This window comes from Salmo salar, chromosome 21 (assembly GCF_965601325.2).
Source record: "Salmo salar chromosome 21, fSalSal1, whole genome shotgun sequence".
NCBI lineage: Eukaryota > Metazoa > Chordata > Actinopteri > Salmoniformes > Salmonidae > Salmo > Salmo salar.
Window position 1 is genome coordinate 29,230,865 of NC_138311.1, and position 21,228 is coordinate 29,252,092.

Genomic DNA, 21,228 nt, shown 5'->3' on the forward strand with positions numbered 1-21,228 from the left:
TCAAAGCCCTGGCTGAAACACACGAGCGCTTTTGCTAAGTGGTCTATCAGAGGACAAAGGGCTTAGGCGCGTGCACTGGCCGCCCCCGTCTTTCTGTTTTTCCCTCTATTTACCGAAAAGCAGATTCCCGGTCGGAATATTATCGCTTTTTTACGAGATAAATTGCATAAAAATTGATTTTAAATAGCGGTTGACATGCTTCGAAGTACGGTAATGGAATATTTAGATTTTTTTTGTCACAAAATGCGCCATGCGCACGACCCTGATTTACCATTTCGGATAGTGTCTAGAACGCACGAACAAAACGCCGCTATTTGGATATAACGATGGATTATTTTGGACCAAACCAACATTTGTTATTGAAGTAGAAGTCCTGGGAGTGCATTCTGACGAAGAACAGGAAAGGTAATAACATTTTTCTTATAGTAAATCTGATTTTGGTGAAGGCTAAACTTGCCGGGTGTCTAAATAGCTAGCCCGTGATGGCTGGGCTATGTACTTAGAATATTGCAAAATGTGCTTTCACCAAAAAGCTATTTTAAAATCGGACATATCGAGTGCATAGAGGAGTTCTGTATCTATAATTCTTAAAATAATTGTTATGCTTTTTGTGAACATTTATCGTGAGTAATTTAGTAAATTGTTAGTAAATTCCCCGGAAGTTTGCGGGGGGTATGCTAGTTCTGAACGTCACATGCTAATGTAAAAAGCTGTTTTTTGATATAAATATGAACTTGATTGAACAAAACAAGCATGTATTGTATAACATAATGTCCTAGGTGTGTCATCTGATGAAGATCATCAAAGGTTAGTGCTGCATTTAGCTGTCTTCTGGGTTTTTGTGACATTATATGCTAGCTTGAAAAATGGGTGTCTGATTATTTCTGGCTGGGTACTCTGCTGACATAATCTAATGTTTTGCTTTCGCTGTAAAGCCTTTTTGAAATCGGACAGTGTGGTTAGATTAACGAGAGTCGTGTCTTTAAATAGCTGTAAAATAGTCATATGTTTGAAAAATTGAAGTTTTCGGATTTTAGAGGAATTTGTATTTCGCGCCACGCCCATCATTGGATATTGGAGCAGGTGTTCCGCTAGCGGAACGTCTAAATGTAAGATTAATGTAACATTGAAAAGTGTGGATCAGTATGGACACTGGACTAGCGTTCAGTGTTGATTTAACACTGGATAATGTGCTGTGCGGGTGGCAGAACAGCCAACAGGTCTTTGAGGTCCTTACATTACTTTAAGTCAAAATGTTCCTAGTTTCATGTTGATACATAATTATTGGTAAGGCTTTATAATTACTAATCGGCTCAGAGTGAACACTCATTACCAGCTAATAGATGTGTAGATGGTCTGTATTATGTGCTAACACTCTCCATATGACTGTAATGATCTCGCTCTGCAGAGATGCCATCACACTCAACATAAGAGGGGAGATGTTGATGACTCCTTCATCACATTGAGCTTTTCAAATGGGAGATTAACTGACATGAACAAACATTTAGCACATTCAGGGTGTGGTCGAACAAATACCCCCAAACAGATATGATGTAGTCTAGCAGAACGACAACCATTACCTTTTACCCCTTGCAATCCTGTTGACATCAGTAAAAAATGTCTGAACCACAGAGGGGAGAGAGGAGGAGGATGTGGGGAGGAAGGGCATTGGTTTTGTCTGTGCCACTTATCTGTATGTTCTTTGGAAACTTAATTATGTGCAAGCTGGCAAAAAAGGACAATTAAAAAAAGAGCTGATGATAATGAATGAATCTAAAGTTGATCAAAAGCTGAACACTATGGCCACTCAATTCGAATACTATATTGTATGTGAACTAATGTTCAACAATGCCTTGTGTTCTAACTAAGGATGGGTATAGGTAGGAGTAAAGTTGGATATCAATAATATTCCTTATGGCACTGTGTTCAAAACGGATACTTAATGTACAACTGTTTTATAAATAAATACACGTACATGATTTAAGATTCAGTACATTACAGTAATATAGTGCATATCGATCAGATGTCACAGATGTCAAAGCAGCAGAGCTGCCAACTCTCACGCTTTGGCGGTGAGACATGCATTTTACCATCACACGCCACACCGCTTATACCTCAAGCATTGAAAAGTACTGTTTTTATTTGTCTAATTAGTCCATTGTATAGTCAATGTGTTAACTTTTCAACTGTGCTCCAAATCGTTTTGAAATCGGAGCATCTGCGCCTGCAATTTAACATCACGAGCGGAACCTCTGTCATTGTCATGTCCTGCCAACGCACTGTGAATCGCGGCCCATTGAAGCATGATTGGGCTAGTTGTGTAAGAGATCAAGGGGATTGAATGCGCGTTTTAAATAAACGCTCCTCAAGAAGAGTGGAGCTGAATGGAGAGAGAACATTCTCTGCTGAGTTTATTAAACCGTAAAAACAGCAGCACTGTAGCGCTGTTTTATGTACAAGGATGTCAACAAATGTAGGTTGCTGTAACTCCCGTCCGTATTGCAGAATGCAGCCTTTGACAGCATAAAGTTCGATGTAATCTACAAATGCATTAGTTTCCTCGTTTGGTGATTGGCATTTAGTCTGTGACAACTCAAAGGCAGCAGACAGACGTAGTGTATGTTTTAGCATGGATGTTTGGTAGGGTAAATTTAACAATGAAAATAATTTTGCCAAACAGATTGTAAACCAAAAAGTGTAAACTTGATTCTAGAGGGGGGACAATAAATAAAACATTAATTTGGGTAGTGTGTAGGGGCAGATTTATGTAATCTTCTCTCCAGGCGACTTTATTATCTATTTACTTTAATTCGTCTGATCAGTGGAACAAATCTCATTATTAACAATGGGTGATAAAATACAAGGTAATTAGGGTGCTTGTAAGCAAGAATACTAGTGTTATTTCCCACACATTTTTTTATTATTCCACTTTTTCCAATTATTCCAGTGTAATCGCATATTTGAAATCTGGGTCTTTGAAAATGACTTGGGTCTTTGAAAATGACTGGGTCTTTGAAAATGACTTATATGAGGTTGTGTATTTTTGCAGCCATTCATTGACAGTTATGCATTGGATAGTAAATGCTCCAGCCCTCAAATACAAGTTTTGGCATTTTAGTATTTTGCACATGCTAGGCAGAGATGGTAAGTGGACTCACATCGCATAAATGCATCCTATTTTGTCTATGTAGAGTAAGTTGATGGTAAGGACTTCTAGGCCTAAACCACCTGAATATTGATATTCATTAGATGTTTCTTGATGGTTGGGTGATTTGAGAAATTCGTTGTTATAACAAAGACATTTTCAAACACCCAGCACTTGTGAAACATAGATCAGGGGTGGCCAACACTCTTGGAGAGGAAACAGGATTTTCTTCCAGACATATTTTAAAGAGATAGTTTACCCAAATTACAAAATCAAAATGTTTGTGTCCTTACCTTGTAAGCAGTCTATGGACTGCAATCTATGATTTGGCTACCCACTGCCATCAACCATTAATATTAGTATGTCCTGTGCGGAGCCTTGGTGTAGTGATAACATGTGTCACATACAACTTTCCACCTGAGAACAGGGATCAATCGTTGCTTCCAACCTTCCCACTGTTTCTCCCATTTGCCTGTCTCCCCATTTCATTTCTGTCTGAATAAAGTGTCAAACCACCTAAAAAATATTAGCATACTTAAAATGTAATCCCCCAAAATCTAAAAGTAACAAAGTAATTAAATTTTGAGTGTTCATTTAATGTTCAAAGCATCAATACACTTCGTCCCAGTTTCCCGACAGCGATGGAACTTAGGGGCTTTCGAGTGTTTTAACAATGCATCTTTCTTACAACGGCCGAAGATGTAAAGTATTTCCTAAAACACCAAGCAGAGAAAATATTTGTTAAGTGCGTCATTCTGGCATGTGTCGATACTGATAGGATGGAAAGAAAGGAAACACTTCTCACGGATCAGCGTTATCATTTTACATTTACGTCATTAAGCAGACGATCTTATCCAGAGCAATTTACAGTAGTGAATGCATACATTTCATGCATTTTTTTCTTTGTTTTTTGTACTGTGAATCCCCCGTGGGAATCAAACCCACAACCCTGGCGTTGCACACACCATGCTCTACCAACTGAGCCACAGGGAAGATTTTACCTTAAATTTATAATAATGCACTAAATCAAGATTTGGCACATAATTTCGCACGTTACACCTCTTGAAATATATAGAATAATGTACAGACAGTGGCATACAAATAGCTAAATAAAACTAAATTTAATTAACATTAAATATATTTCAATATCATTCATATATAGGTCTATGTAGCCTTTACTATTTATTTTTTAATACAGTAATCTTGGTTTCGATTTGAAGAGTCTGTATACACTTCGCTTGTTATGCAAACTATTGAAAAACTTTATTTGTTGTCACTGTCACATTTGTTCTGAAGTTATCACCAGTCACAGAAAGACAGATAAACATCATTATTTTGTTTTTAACGGAGAGCTTCTGTGTATAAAGTGATACGGAAGGGCAAAAAAAGCATCTAATGATGTACTTAGCTGTTCTATGAGTGGTCTGAGACAGTTGTTAAAAAATTAGCATTTTCAAGAGCAACTTTAGTAACGGTTGTTTTGGGAAATAGCTCTGAGATTTTAATGATATGGTTTTAACCTCTCTGGGCCAGTGGGACGTTAACGTACCACTCTATTCAACAGCCAGTGGAATCGCGTGGCGCGAAATACAAATACCTCAAAAATGCTATAACTTCAATTTCTCAAACATATTACTATTTTACACCATTTGAAAGATAAGACTCTCGTTAATCCAACCACGTTGTCCGATTTCAAAAAGGCTTTACAGCGAAAGCAAAACATTAGATTATGTCAGGAGAGTACCCTGCCAAAAATAATCACACAGCCATTTTCAAAGCAAGCATATATGTCACAAAAAACCAAAACCACAGCTAAATGCAGCACTAACCTTTGATGATCTTCATCAGATGACACTCCTAGGACATTATGTTATACAATACATGCATGTTTTATTCAATCAAGTTCATATTTATATCAAAAAACTGCTTTTTACATTAGCATGTGATGTTCAGAACTAGCATACCCACCAAAAACTTCTGGTGAATTTACTAAATTACTCATGATAAACAAAATACATAACAATTATTTTAAGAATTATAGATACAGAACTCCTTTATGCAAACGCTGTGTCAGATTTTAAAATAGCTTTTCGGCGAAAGAACATTTTGCAATATTCTGAGTACATAGCTCAGCCATCACGGCTAGCTAATTTGACACCCACCAAGTTTGGGACAACCTAAACTTAGAATTACTATTAGAAAAATTGGATTACCTTTGCTGTTCTTCGTCAGAATGCACTCCCAGGACTTCTACTTCAACAACAAATGTTGTTTTGGTTCCAAATAATCCATAGTTATATCCAAATACCTCCGTTTTGTTTGTGCATTCAGGTCACTATCCGAAGGGTAATGCGCGAGCGCATTTCGTGACAAAAAATGTCAAAATATTCCATTACCATACTTAGAAGCATGTCAAACGTTGTTTAAAATCAATTTTTATACTATTTTTCTCGTACAATTGCGATAATATTCCAACCGGACAATGTTGTATTCATTCAAAGAGAGAAAGAAAAAAATGGCGAAGTCTCGTGACCGCGCATCTCCAGTGTCACTGTCCCCAGGCAGGCCACTTACAAACTCTGCTGCTGTACTTTGCCCAGAGACAGGAGATGCGTCATTCCGCTTTCTGAGGGCTTTAGAGAGCCAATGGAAGCCTTAGAAAGTGTCACGTAACAGCACAGATGCTGTAATTTCGCTAGAGATGCAACAGAAGGACTACAAATTGTCAGACAGGCCACTTCCTGCCTGGAATCTTCTCAGGTTTTTGCCTGCCATATGAGTTCTATTATACTCACAGACACCATTCAAACAGTTGTAGAAACTTTAGAGTGTTTTCTATACAAATCTACTAATTATATACATATTCTCGTTTCTGGGCAAGAGTAGTAACCAGTTTAAATCGGGTACGTTTTTTATCCTGCCGTGAAAATACTGCCCCCTAACCCCAACAGGTTGATATGGTTTCAGGTGGCAGGGTAGCCTGGTGGTTAGATCATTGGCCTCGTAACCAAAAGGTTGCAAGTTCAAATCCCTGAGCTAACAAGGTACAAGTCTGTCATTCTGCCCCTGAACAGGCAGTTCACCCACTGTTACTAGGCTGTCATTGAAAATTCAATTTTGTTCTTAACTGAATTGTCTAGTTAAATAAAAGTAAAATAATGATAAAAGTAGCATTAAGATGCTTTTGGGAAACCGGGCCCTGACCTGTGGTTTACATTTACATTCTACCTTGGTCATAGGTCTAAGCCATGTCAAAATATGTAGAATTGCAGGAAATTAGCTTTAAAACAGTCACATTTTCCTGGGGGAGGACCACCAGACCCCACTCTAGGGGTTTTGCGAGGTAGAAATGATTATCACATAGCAAATCTCGCTCCAAGCTTTCTTGAAAAGTTGGCAGCCCTGAACTTTGTTTTAAGCACTTCACAAAATGTCACCTGCCTGCTTTTTCCCTATACGACAGCCACATTGTGAAGAGCCACTGCAACTAATAATCCAACTATTGTCTGTTTTTATCTTCCTGATTTGTTTCAGTGGATTAAAATGAGTCTTGCTATGACAGGATTTGGTCATAGCTGTAGATCAGACGAGGGTGAGTTGACAACCTAGAGGAAGTCATTTTTTGCCCACACAGCAAATCCTCCAGTATTAAAAATAAACAGAACACTGAGAGTGTTCAGTCTATGGACCCATATAGACACTGGAAGCAACATTGTTAATTTAACACACTGCTTAGTGTAAAGCCTTATTCAAATATTTTTCAGAGTGCCTTTTGACTAAATTGAACACTCCGTAATGTTCACAACTACATATACTTTGAATTCGCGAAGTGGGAGGTGTGGTCAAGAAACACTGGAATATTTTATCATCGGACCCAGCTTTTCCGGCTGAATTTAAAAATCCACCACTTATTGTGTATAGGAGAGGTCACAATTTACACGATAAATTGGTTCATGCCAACTGCCAGCCACAAAAGAAAATCAGCCAGGCTCTTTTACGCCCTCTACCAAATGGTAGCTATAAATGCAGAGGATGCGCACAGTGCAACAATAAAGTGTGAATATTTCTGCCACCCACACTTTAAGGCTTTACATTAACCCATTAGCTGATAAACCTGCTAAGTATTAAAATAAGGTGTGCTAGATTAGGGTTGGAGTGAAAATTTACAGGATGTTAGCGCTCCAGGAACAGGGTTGGAGAGCTCTGCGACTAAGCAGTGTGTCTGTTCCGGTGTGGGTCCACAGACTCAACACTTTCAGTGTTGATTTAACACTGTCTGTAATGGTCGTCGTACGTAATGGACCAAGACGCAGCGGGTTGAGTGCTCATTTTAACTTTTAATTTAGAACACAAACAAAACAAGAAAAACGCACGAATGCACAGTACTGCAGGCTACACACAGCAATGCACAAACAACTTCCCACAAAGGGACAGGTGAAAACAGGGCTACTTAAGTATGTGCAGACCCCGGATGCACCTCACACAAAAATAAACACAAAATACACCCCCCAAACTAAAGGGAGGGAAGGGAGGGTGGCTACTGTCACCGACGGTTCCCGTGCTACACCCCCCCCCCCCCCCTCCCCAATCCCCCTACTGTGGAGGTGGCTCAGGCTCTGGCCTTAGTCCACCACCTAACCTGTCCACCCCCGCTAAATACCTCTGGCTGAGGTATGTCGCTGTAGACCTCGGGCTGAAGCACTTCGCTGTAGACCTCAGGCAGAAGGACAATTCTGGGAGCTCCGGACTGTAGGGCGACTCACTCGGTTCCGGACTGTAGGGCGACTCACTCGGTTCCGGACTGTGGGCCATCTCTAGACGGGGCACTGTCGCCGGACACTCTGGACGGGGCACTGTCGTCGGACGCTCTGGACGGGGAACTGTCGTCGGACGCTCTGGACGGGAAACTGTCGTCGGACGCTCTGGACGGGGAACTGTCGTCGGACGCTCTGGACGGGGAACTGTCGTCGGACGCTCTGGACGGGGAACTGTCGTCGGACGCTCTGGACGGGGAACTGTCATCGGACGCTCTGGACGGGGAACTGTCGCCGGACGCTCTGAAACGGGGAACTGTCGCCGGACGCTCTGGACGGGGAACTGTCGCCGGACGCTCTGGACGGGGAACTGTCGCCGGAAGCTCTGGACGGGGTACTGTCGCCGGAAGCTCTGGACGGGGTACAGTCGCCGGAAGCTCTGGACGGGGTACTGTCGCCGGAAGCTCTGGACGGGGTACTGTCGTCGGAAGCTCTGGACGGGGAACTGTCGTCGGACGCTCTGGACGGGGAACTGTCGTCGGACGCTCTGGACGGGGAACTGTCGTCGGACGCTCTGGACGGGGAACTGTCGTCGGACGCTCTGGACGGGGAACTGTCGCCGGACGCTCTGGACGGGGAACTGTCGCCGGACGCTCTGGACGGGGAACTGTCGCCGGACGCTCTGGACGGGGAACTGTCGCCGGACGCTCTGGATGGGGAACTGTCGCCGGACGCTCTGGACGGGGAACTGTCGCCGGAAGCTCTGGACGGGGTACTGTCGTCGGAAGCTCTGGACGGGGACTGCGCACTGAGAGCCTGATGCGTGGGGCTGGTAGTGGAGGTACCAGACTGGATACACGCACCCCAAGGCTAGTGCGGGGAGCAGGAACAGGACGAGTTGGACTGGGCTGATGCACTGGAGTGCTGGTGCGTGTGGCTGGTACTGGAGATGCCAGACTGGATACATGCACCCCAAGGCTAGTGCTGGGAGCAGGAACAGGACGAGTTGGACTGGGCTGACGCACTGGATGCCTGGTGCGTGGGGCTGGTACTGGAGATGCCAGACTGGATACACGCACCTCAGGGCTAGTGCGAGGAGCAGGAGTAGGACGAGCTGGACTGGGCTGATGCACTGGAGGCCTGGCGCGTGGGCCTGGTACTGTCTTCACCAGACGGCTAGCACGCACCTCAGGACAAGTATGGAGAGCTGACTCAGGTGACATCAATTTTAGGACACACTCCGTAGGGCGAATGTCGTGCCTAAAACACCAACACAGTAGCTCTCTCATAGTTTTCTCCTCCAATTTTCCAATCAACTCCTTTAGTCTCTGCTTCGCTCACCTCCAATTTTACCCCGACTGGCTCTGGTTCCATCCTCGGCTCCGCCGATCTGTCTGTGTCGGCGGAGCCGAGGATGGAACCAGGCAGCCCCAAAATTTCTTGGGGCTGCCTCTCATGCATCCTACGTTGGGCCCGCTCTTCGCTTCACTTTCGCTGTTCCTCCCTCGCTGTCTCCACCTGTTTCCATGGCAGGGTCTTGTCCCCTGCCATTACCTCCTCCCATGTCCAAAATGTCCTCCACTCCCTTCTCTCCCTGGCCCAGGATCCTTCCTCTTCCTGGGCCCGCTGCTTGGTCCGTTGGTGGTGGGAAGTTCTGTAATGGTCGTTGTACGTAATGGACCAAGGCGCAGCAGGTTGAGTGCTCATTTTAACTTTTAATTTAGAACACAAACAAAACAAGAGAACGCACAGTAATGCAGGCTACACACAGCAATGCACAAACAACTTCCCACAAAGGGACAGGTGAAATAGGGCTACTTAAGTATGACTCTCAATCAGCAACAACGATGTACAGCTGTTCCTGATTGAGAGCCATACCAGGCCAACAAAGAAATACACAACATAGAAAAACATAGAAATACAAAACAAGAACATTACCCAAAAACCCCGGCACACATAAATCAAACACCCCTCTTACATAAATACATATACCATTAAACCCCGAACCACATAAAACAAATACCCCCTGCCACGTCCTGACCAAACTACAATAAACAATAACCCCTTATACTGGTCAGGACGTGACACTGTCTAACACACTTATTTATTTTTTTTACACAAGAATTTGCTGTGCATAGTCTCAGTGATGTTAAAGGCTATTATCTGCTATACAGTAGCTTGAAAATAAATTAGACAGGCATATCAATTCAAAACAATACAGCCATTATCCTCACACTGATATCACTTAAATTCCATGTAATATATTGTGTTATCTGGTATTTTGACTCCAGAGGAGACTGGTGGGAGGAGCTATAGGAGGACAGGCTCATTGTAATGGCTGGAATGGAATAAATGGAACGGTATCAAGCACATTGAGCATATGGAAACCACATGTTAGACTCCGTTCCATAGATTCCATTCCAGCCATTACAATGAGCCTGTCCTCCGATAGCTCCTCCTACAGCTTCCTCTGATTGACTCATGGCACACACATACACACACACACACACACACACACACACACACACACACACACACACACACACACACACACACACACACACACACACACACACACACACACGTCATTCACTCACATCAACTGTTTGTCTGGTTGGTGTGTGTCCATGTGATTACAGAGATGACTCTCCTGACCTTGTGGTTTGATTTATGATGTTAATGTTGTGGCTGAACTGTTGTAATTTGGCCTGTGGAAATGTTTCTGTTGTAGACCGCACACATACCCACCAACACGTCAGACCATTACTATATAGTCCTAAGCCCTTTCCTTGGCTGTACATTTTGGTGTCGTTTGATCCTCTATGCATACAGGCAATGATCAACATAACCAGATGAAGATAATAATTTAATTAGAGTAAACTTGGCTTTCATTTTTGTTCTTGCTGACCACTTTTCAAACCAATGTCTTAGAATCAGCAGGTTTCAAACATCATGTTTCATATGTATTGACGCTCAGTTCTCTTTTAGGGTTTCAAGTCTGTGTTGAGACTGGTCCTGTATAGATCAGTCTGGACCTAACAGTGCTGTCAACACATTCTCATTCACGATGACCACTGCTCGCATTCATTTGGGTACATGTGTGCATGCGTTTGTGTGTGTGTGTGTGTGTGTGTGTGTGTGTGTGTGTGTGTGTGTGTGTGTGTGTGTGTGTGTGTGTGTGTGTGTGTGTGTGTGTGTGTGTGTGTGTGTGTGTGTGTGGATGCTCTCTGCTCTTCTCTGATAGAGCTTGGCAGTTTCCTGTCAGTTAGGCAGAGTCACAGTCCATTCCCAGAACTGACACAGTGCCTTGAGTGGAGTCTGCCGTGACAATCACAAAAGCCATAGTGACAATACAACTGCATGGACATGGGGAGAGTCCCCAAGGAGCTAACATAAACGGTGGCCTGAAATCAGCTATGACAAGCACCTATAACTTCTGAAAAAAAAATAAGACGCAGCAAACTGTCAAAATGATGACATCCGACCGCGGCCTTGTGGACAGACTATGCCAATTCTACCCTGATGTCCCTGATTGCGATCACCGCTATATGTTGTCATTTACAGTAATTGCATAGCATTTGTTGGTAAAGTGTTAGTGGAAAAATGTGTGTGTGTGTGTGTGTCGGCTTGTATTACTATCCTCGTACCAGAAATTCCCAAAAGTCCCCACAAGGATAGTAAAACATTGAAAATGTTCCTTCGTGGGGACATTTCCCACACCCCCACAAGCTGTTTTAAGCTTAGGGGTTAGGTTTAGGCTTAGGGTTAGAATTAGGGTAAGAGCTGTAAGTAGAAATCAATTTTAGGTCCCCAGAAGTATAGTAGATGTATAGTAGATGTAGTATAGTATAGTAGTATGGTGTGTGTGTGTCTGTGTCTGTGTCTTTGTGCGGGTGGGTGAGTAGGTGGTTGTGTGTGTTGTTCTTTTCAAACACATGATCCACAAAGGCCATATGTGGTGTTGCATAGATGCATAAACCCTAATTAGTCATGTTTTCCATTTGGTTGCCACTCTGCCTCCTTTTTCTTTGCACTGACAGCTTTTCTTTCCTGATTACTTTAGCCAAACTGTGGGAAAGACAAAGGCATCACTGACCCATATACATCAGTCCAGAACTGTTGCTTTATGGAAAGGAAAATATCAAGATAGGTTGTTTCATTTGTTTCTTTTGGTAATAATATGTCTTCAAGTATGGAATTCTTCTATCATGTAGGCTTCTTCTGACATCAGATATAAAGGAATGAAAGTTAGAAGAGAAGCCTATTCAATAATATAATATAATTTTTTTTTAAATATACAATTCCCCCGCATCTGATTTTAAATTAAGATGATTAACCAAGAGTGATGAAATGGTGGCCAAAACACAAGCCTGCAATTATGTGAAATACTGCCCCCAAGCTGGCAAAAATGATCAGCGTCTCGAGGAAGGGCAGTTTACAATCTCCATGGTTACGATGTGGCCCAGCTCTTGAAGTTTGACAGCTGACTACAGTAGCTAGCTACCTTGCTTGATAGCTTTCTATCTATCCTCTTGCTATTTATTTTTTAGATGAAGTGGTTTTAAACCGGTGCAAAAATGAGTTTATCAGTAACTCGAACATTTAATAAGCAAAATGAAACCAACAAAGGTTTTACACAACAGCGGGTACACGACTATCTATATGGTGAGTTAGCTAACGTTAGCTAGGTAAGTTAGCTTGTTTGCAATAATTATCTAGACAGTTTGCAGCCGAACATGAACTGTTTTTGTTGTGGATGTTGCATTACAGACCCCGTATATACTGTGTCCGGTGAAATGGACCATGCAAGGGCCAGCTTCAAGGCACATGCATCCGTGGACCGGGTGGTAAGTTAATCAACGTTAGCTAGCTAGCATAGCAACCTCGACCTAAACCCTTACTTTCAAATGACCTTTCATGTGATTACAGATTCACAATCAATGCTTATCTCTCTCTTAATTTGTCAGTAATGGCACATGTGTCCATGACTCTAATACAATACCTAATAGGACTTTTCCTGACCTCCGGTTCCCATGACAGTTTTTCATATCATGCATAACTGCAAGGATTTATTTTGAGAAGAAATTCAATTCACACCTGGTGAAATAATGTTAATATTATTAACCCAATAATCTGACAGTAACCCTGTAACCCAAATACGGTCACCGTAACAGCCTTAACCCTGTGAAAGACCTCTCTCCATGTCCCCCTGCTTAGAGGAAGGTTCCAGAGTATGGGTCCATGTTCAGTCACCTACCTCACCACCCTCGTTACGCCTTGCGTCTGGACACCACTGACCCTGTGCCCACTTTTATTGACCGCCGCTGGCGAGGGTACACAGAGCAGCGCAGAGAGGCAGTTCAGCAGCTGGCAAGGTAACACACACACAGACACACACATGCTATCCCTACAGAGGAGAAATACTGAAGTAGATAGATTCAAGTTAAATTCATACACTATATATACAAATGTATGTGGACACCACTTCATATTAGTGGATTTGGCTATTTCAGCCACACCCGTTGCTGACAGGTGTATAAAATTGAGCACACCGCCATGCAATCTCCATAGACAAACATTGGCAGTAGAATGGCCTTACTGAAGAGCTCAGTGACTTTTAACGTGGCACCGTCATAGGATGCCACCTTTCCAAAAAGTCTGTTCGTGAAATTTCTGCCCTGCTAGAGCTGCCCCGGTCAACTGTAAGTGTTGTTATTGTGAATTGTAAACGTGTAGGAACAACAACAGCTCAGCCGCGAAGTGGTAGGTCACATAAACTCACAGAACGGGACTGCCGAGTGCTGAAGCGCGTAGCGCATAAAAAACACCTCGGCTGCAAAAATCACTACCGAGTTCCAAACTGCCTCTGGAAGCAACGTCAGCACAATAACTGTTCGTCAGGAGCTTCATGAAATAGGTTTCCATGGCCGAGCAGCCGCACACAAGCCTAAGCTCACCATACACAATGCCAAGCATCAGCTGGAGTGGTGTAAATCTTTCTGCCATTGGACTATGGAGCAGTAGAAACACATTCTCTGGAGTGATGAATCACGCTTCACCATCTGGCAGTCCAACAGACGAATCTGGGTTTGGCGGATGCCAGGAGAACGCTACCTGCCCCAATGCATAGTGGCAACTGTAAAGTTTGGTGGAGGACTAATAATGGTTGCGGGCTGTTTTTCATGGTTCGGGCTAGGCCCCTTAGTTCCAGTGAAGGGGAACCTTAACACTGCAGCATACAATGACATTCTAGACAATTCTGTGCTTCCAATTTGGTGGCAACAGTTTGGGGAAGGCCCTTTCCTGTTTCAGCATGATAATGCCCCCGTGCAAAAAGCGTGGTCCATACAGAAATGGTTTGTCGAGATCGGTGTGGAAGAACTTGACTGGCCTGCACAGAGCTCTGACCTCAACCCCATCGAACACCTTTGGGATGAATTGGAATGCCGACTGCGAGCCAGGCCTAATCGCCCAACATCAGTACCCAACCTCACCAATGCTCTTGTGGCTGAATGAAAGCAAGTCACTGCAGCAATGTTCCAACAACTGTTATAGCAGCAAAGAAGGGGTCAACTCCATATTAATGCCCATGATTTTTGAATGAGATGTTTAAGAGCAGGTGTCCACATACTTTTGGTAATGTACTGTATTTCATATACTTTATTTACTTGATTATTAAGGCATATGTTTGTCTTTTTGTTTTTTCCCATTGTTAGGGTCATTCCTGGTGCTCAGTTTCAGGTCAGAGGGCGCAAAGACAGCAGCGTTTCAGGCATTGATCGTTGGAAGTTTTTCAAGTGGTGAGAGAGAGCACATACCCGTAATGTGGCAGCAGGACATTGTGGGATCAAGTGTTAAAGAATGAATGGTGTCAGAGAGGACACCAGGGCCTGAAGGAAGACTCAGGCATCAAGTCATGACAGCATCAGAGGTCATTTGTATCATGAGAGTGAAATCACACAACCGTCATTATCCTCACTGTAGCACCAGCGGCATGGTCACTGGATAGAATGTCAGCAGACTAATGTGTTACCATTCTCTGTAAAAAAAATAGAACCAATTAAAACCAGTAATTATGATTTTTGTATCAGTTCAGATGGATTTGACTCTGAGTGTGTAGTGTTGAAGCCTTATCCCTTAATAAAGTAAAACATTGATTGTTTCTGATTATGTTTTTTGTATTCCTTTTCCTCCCTCAGCCCCCTGATCCCCTTTGCACAGCAGGTTCCCCCCGATGTGGTCTTTGCATTGCCCAAGTAAGTCATGCTGCCAAAGTCCCCTGAAAAATGCTGTAAACATATTAGGAACCCCTCTCTTCTCTATCACTCTCTCTCCCTTCCTCCCTCCACTCAGAGCTAACCCATACTCTACAGTGGAGGGGGGTAATGAGCAGCTGCCCACTCCATTCCAGCGCACCATGGGAGTGCAGACTGACTACAGGGACAGTGAGGCCCAGACGGACCCCTACACCCCCGAATACGTGGTACGGCCCGGGACAACCCCCCCAGAGCTGCTGACACTGGCCACACTGACATGGGGTACATACGAGCTTCAGAGACCCTACCGCTTCACCTCCTGTTGCACCTCTACAATACTTATACTGCAGGACAGGCCATTTTGACCCATCCTCACACATGTTCCAACACTACACAACTCCCTTCACCCTACCCTCATCACCTTGACTCCTCTGACCCTATCTCTCTCCCTCTACCCCCACAGGTCGTGGTCTTCCAGCGGGACTGGCGGAGGTGGAGATGATTGAGCGAACCAGGGTGAAGCGGGCGTGGGAGGCCACCCTGCCCCCCATGGACGACCTGAGTCAACTGGACAAGAGGAAGAGGATGATGGATGAGATGGAAAGGAAGGAGTGGGCCTTCAGGGAGGACGAGATCCAGAAGTGAGTGAGCGAGAGAATAAAGGAAGGAATGCACCACACAAGCAGCTTCAACTACTCTACCATCTTTTTTTATTATTTCCCTCCTGCCCTTGTCCACCCATCCTTGCTCTCCCTCCCCTTGCCCCACTGTCATTCTCCCCCCTCTACCCCAGGCTGCAGGAGGCTCGCCTGGCCCTGCTGATGGGTCTACTGAGGCAGAGGGAGGAGGTTCAGCAAGAGGCCACGGTGGACAGGCTGGACCTCAAGTACTCCCAGCACCAGAGAGACAAGGAGAGCAAGCTGAGCAAGATACGCAATGACTACATCATCTGTAAGACAATGGGTGTTTCTCAATATGCATTCTACCGTGCTCCACACTCTCATGATCCTAGTGCATTCTCCGACGACTTTCTTTTGAATACGTTCTTATGGGGATGAGAGTGTAGAGAATGTATAAAACATTACATTTGAGGAGCACACGCACTCCCCCTACTGTATTAACTCACGCTGCACCTCCCCATTCACTGAACCTTCTTCCAACCACGACAATGGCAACAATAGACAAAACAAGATATACACAAAGCAAATGTTTCACTTCATAATTATCAGCTAGATATGTACATCGTCATAATCTAGCTAGCCAGCTAGTTAAACAGGCAAAAAAAAAACTAAAACAAATGTTATTAGCCAGCTAGCTATCCAGTTAGCCCTATTGACTTAATATGGATTTGGGACTTACTCATTCACTTAACCGTCTTCCAGCTAGGACAATGGCAATGGAGACAAAACAAGATATACTCAAAGAGTAGTAGCTAGCCAGTTAGCCCTATTGACTTATTATGGGCTTGCGATCTACGGTACGTAGGCAGGTAAACATGCCAAAATTAACACAGCATGTATTTATTAACATATCAAGATAAAATATTGTAGTCAGGCAACATATGAGATGTGAATAGGCAACATTTCATTCTGAAGTTGAAGTGTATTTTCTTTCGCTTCAGCTCAAATAATGGCTACCAGTAATTTCAATACATTTTGCGTAATTTTTTAGGTGGTTGTGTCATATTTCTTTGTATACTTTCCTTTGAAGCCTGCATCGTTGCATGCTTAAAAATATGTACAAACGGAGTACGCATTCGACAAGTGCCCTCCCTGCTCCGTTTAGCATACGTTGATTTGGACTCATACTCCAACCCTCCCTTGGTCCAATTTGTGTGCCCGTAGGACGGTAGAATGCATTTTGAGGAACACCCAACGTCTGACTTTTATCTAAGGCAATGATGCATAGAAATTCTGCGTATTTACATTTTGTATGCCATAAATCACTGTGATATACTCTGATAAGTGTTCAAACGCCTCTAACCTTCCCTTTAACTTTGATTTAATATGATGAGAACAGTAGGGCTTAAAGATGAACTGTCTCACTATCGTTCTCCTTCTATTCCACTCTTTCTCCCTCTCTCCTTCCCCCTTTCTCTCTCTCTTTTCCCTCCCTCAGCAATGAGGAAGCTGACGGCGAAAAGAAAGAATGTGGAGGGAAAGCTAAAGCGCCGTGACATCATCAAGGACTACTCCAACTACTCATCTCAGACGTACGCCCCTCTGTCCCGCATCGGCCTGTTCCCTGACCGCCACTCCCAGCGCAACATGGTCAAGAGCCGCTACCTTGATACCTACGAAGGTTTGAGTGTGCTGATCTAGGATCAGTTTGATATTTCAAGATCATTATGAATAAGATTACATGGACATGGGGGACCTGATCTTAGGTCAGCACTCCTACTCTGAGAAAAATGAATACAGGCCCTGAATCTCAAAGTGATGGTGTTTTAATAATGCCAGATCATCGAAATTGCAAAGGTAGAAGGTAGTGAGCTCTCTTCCTATCTGTCAATCACAGGTTTGCTGGAGCTGGAGGCGGGACTTCCAGTCTCAGTGACAGAGCCATGTATCAAAGCCCCCGTACCCAAAGTCAGCAAGGGCTTCGTCAAACGCTCTGCACGCAGAGAGATAGAGCTCATGAAGACACACCAGGTCACAAACACAAACACACACAAACACACACACACACACACTCAAAAGATGTATAACACTCTTTTTGTCCCTCTATCTATCAGGCTCTGAAGGAGGAGAAGACTCGTGTGGAGGAGAAGAAGACCCTGCGCTTCCTCTTTAAGACAGAGAAATCTGTTCCTCGACCACAGACTCCCGTGGTGGACGAGCCCCCTGAGGTACAGTACAGTCTGTCTCAACACACCGTCTGGAGATGAACACTATCCCCCCTCACTCACTATGTGGTCTGTAGCACATCTCTTCATTCTCTCTTCACCCTGTCATTCCGGTGTTTTTCCAGGGGGACGAGGACAGAGAGCTGGCTGTCATCTACTTGCAGAAGCTGCTGAGGGGAAGAAGCATTCAGAACCAGGTGTGTTTTTATGAAGAGAATGATAAGCTCTATGATAAACCAACCTTTCTCTGTGTGTGTCTGATGTTATGGGATGCCATCTCTGTGCGCTGCTATCTATCTGTACGTGTGTGTGTCAGATGTTTGAGGGGAAGGAGAAGCGTCTAGAGCTGATCCAGGAGTTGAGAACCACTCATGCCCTGCAGAGAGAGGTGCAGGAGCTCCAGAGAGCAGACACACAGCTCACACTGGCTCTGCAGAGACAGCGAGAACAACACACACACAAGGTGAGAGAGAAAACACACAGATACAGACAGGTACAGACACCTCTTTTCTCCCCCATCCCTCACTCTCCCATCTTCCTGTCCCAGGCATCCTTGGTGGAGGGGTACCAGGCAGGTGTGGCAGGGGCGGAGCTTGTGGACATGCTGGACTTCCTATCGAAGGAGCTGATTCGCCTACAGGAGGAACGCAGGATCCATGCTTTCACCTTATTGGCCGAGAGAGACAGGCGCCTCCGAGAGGCCGAGGAGAGTGGACGGAGACAGATGGAAGAGAGGAGACGTAGAGAGGAGGATGAGATCTTCAAACAGGTGTGGTGTGTGTGTGTGTGTGTGTGTGTGTGTGTGTGTGTGTGTGTGTGTGTGTGTGTGTGTGTGTGCGTGTGCGTGTGTGTGTATGTGTCTGCCTGCATGCGCACGCCCGTGTGTGTGTCGTGTTTGTGTGTGTAATGCCTGTACTGTCCTGTAGGTGATGAGGGTTCATCAGGAGACAGTAGATCTGTACCTGGAGGACATCATCCTGGGGACTCTGGACCAGACAGCAGACCAACAGGCCAGACAGGAGATACGCAGAGTGGCAGAGAACGTCAACAACATCGCCTACGCCATGGAGGAGACGTACGACACACACACACACACACACACACACACACACCAGGGTTTCCGTTAGTCGGTAATAGCTGGCTTTTGGCCTATAAAAACATAGAAAAGCTGATAACTAAAATTGGCGCTAGCCAATTGTCCAGAAGAATAATAAAAAATACCATTGTGATATAATGCTTTTTAGCCTATTCAATGATGGAAATACCAGTCAATGTAAATACATTTGACTGGTCATACTTATCGGTCTATAGGTCAATTTGCATAATTTAGTGGAATTAAATTGGCGTGTGTAGGCTACAGTATATTTGCTGTGTATCTTATTTATCACACGAATACAGCGTACAGATACAGAGCCTTTGAGCGGAAAATCTGTCAGACAGCGTGAGAGCTGCTGTGTCAGCATCTCAAATGGCAACGGAAGGCAAGCTTCATCAGCGCTTCACACACCACCTTGCAGTGAGCTATGCATTTTGGAAACATATACTTCATTGTTTGAAACCTGAACATTTTAATAAATATTATTAAGCATGTCTTACCTTGCTTCAAAGTAGCCTGTTAGATCTCCTCTCTTTCTACATTTCTAACGGATATTTTCATCTCTGTCACATGAAACAACTCTCATGTAAGGTGCTCTTTAGACAACAGTGTTTTCCAGCTAATTGCATTATGGAATGAACATTTGCACGTAGCCTACTGCCTTGTGCACATCGCTTATAATGTGAAGAAATAATAGTTTATCAACATTTTAAGCTAAACATTCTGATCTGTTGCACAGGCTCATTGCTTTTTATTGTCCCATAGTCTGTTTGAATAGGCTATTTCTTTCTCGACAAGCTGACCAATAGAATATGTAAACCTTTCTACTCTGGGGATAGTAGATTGACAGGCTGGCGATGTTGCTGTTGGTTACTGGTCTTGTTGTTTGAGGAAAAGTAAATGTGGACAGTTATTCTAACATCCTCAAAGTGCACATCAGAATTCAGTAAAAAGGACCGCATATCGTTGTATCCTCAACTTGCATGTTCTGTTAATATGAATTGCTATAATCTAAATGTGATTTCTGTCATCCTGAGTGCTGTGGGTGGACACCCTAATCAGGTTATGCACCCACTGCATATTGGTCCGGCAGATTTCTCAATTGTCCGGCGCCACATTTTCCTAACTGAAACCCTGCCACACACGCCATCTACCATACCATCCATACACACTGTATCTTTGTATTGCACATTGTAAAAGCTGTCCCTGTGTGTGTGTGTGTGTGTGTGTGTGTGTGTGTGTGTGTGTGTGTGTGTGTGTGTGTGTGTGTGTGTGTGTGTGTGTGTGTGTGTGTGTGTGTGTGTGTGTGTGTGTGTGTGTGTGTGTGTGTGTGTGTAGTCGGAGCAGCCTGCAGTCAGAGGAGATCGTAGCAGAGCTGGTGTACAGCTTCCTGATCCCTGAGGTGCAGAAGATCAACGTCAGAGACAGAGGTAGGCCGTTTATTCCCAAAGCACCCAGTACCATCACATGATGATAATACATGATAGCGTAGTAACACAATAATAATTACATAATAATACTTTAGTCTCTTCTGTCTTTCTCTCTATCTCTTCATCCACCTTCCTCTCTGTCTCTCCTTCCTTTCCTCTCTCTCCCTCCCCTTCTCTCTCTCTCTCTCTCCCTCCCCTTCCTTCCTCCAGTGCGTCAGAGCCAGCGCAGGCACCTCCAGGCGGCTCACCAGATCATCCACGGGGGTGAAGAGAGCTCCGTGGCCCCTCCTCCTGGCTCCCCTGGTGCCCAGCGCCCCCCCTCGCCCTCAGACAGGGCTTCCAGCCAGCTCCTGGAGGAGATGCTAACCCATGTGGAGCAGGAGCTGGAGGGAGCAGGCAGGGGAGAGGAGGAGCGTAGGGAGGCGGGAGAGGCACAGCAGAAAAGAACCAGCTGAGAATAGATTAATTTCTCAACAGTAGAGAAAACACTTAGTGTTTCTTCAAGCAATGCATTTCCAAAGAATGCAGTGTCATGCTTTTGCTAAAATAAAACTGAGATTGTATTTCATTATCATTGTGTTTGGCTTGTTCTTACGTGCTGTGCTTGATAAAGTGAGTTGATAAGAATTTTGAAAAAGCTGAGTCTAAGATATTTTTTCATGGGTCATTGGGTCAGAAGTTGACTAGATCAAATATATGTAT

General features: G+C 44.1%; 1 protein-coding gene across 1 annotated transcript; it reads left to right on the forward strand.

The window, feature by feature from the left end:
• Positions 1 to 12,326: 12,326 nt before the first annotated feature.
• On the forward strand, positions 12,327 to 21,097 carry cfap91 (cilia and flagella associated protein 91). Its single transcript, XM_014164875.3, has 17 exons — positions 12,327 to 12,564; positions 12,670 to 12,746; positions 13,117 to 13,274; positions 14,616 to 14,699; positions 15,099 to 15,155; positions 15,253 to 15,437; positions 15,619 to 15,796; positions 15,949 to 16,106; positions 17,274 to 17,456; positions 17,673 to 17,806; positions 17,890 to 18,003; positions 18,126 to 18,197; positions 18,317 to 18,463; positions 18,548 to 18,769; positions 18,927 to 19,075; positions 20,435 to 20,526; positions 20,737 to 21,097. Exons 1-17 carry the CDS (start codon positions 12,477 to 12,479, stop codon positions 20,979 to 20,981), a joined length of 2,343 nt encoding a protein of 780 aa, XP_014020350.1. The 5' UTR covers positions 12,327 to 12,476; the 3' UTR covers positions 20,982 to 21,097.
• Positions 21,098 to 21,228: the final 131 nt, after the last annotated feature.

Coding starts and splice junctions, on each gene's coding strand:
- cfap91 (XM_014164875.3), top strand. CDS start 12,477: ATGAGTTTATCAGTAACTCGAACATTTAATAAGCAAAATGAAACCAAC. Junction 16,107..17,273: donor ACGCAATGACTACATCATCT/GTAAGACAATGG, acceptor TCCCTCCCTCAG/CAATGAGGAAGCTGACGGCG. Junction 20,527..20,736: donor GATCAACGTCAGAGACAGAG/GTAGGCCGTTTA, acceptor TCCTTCCTCCAG/TGCGTCAGAGCCAGCGCAGG.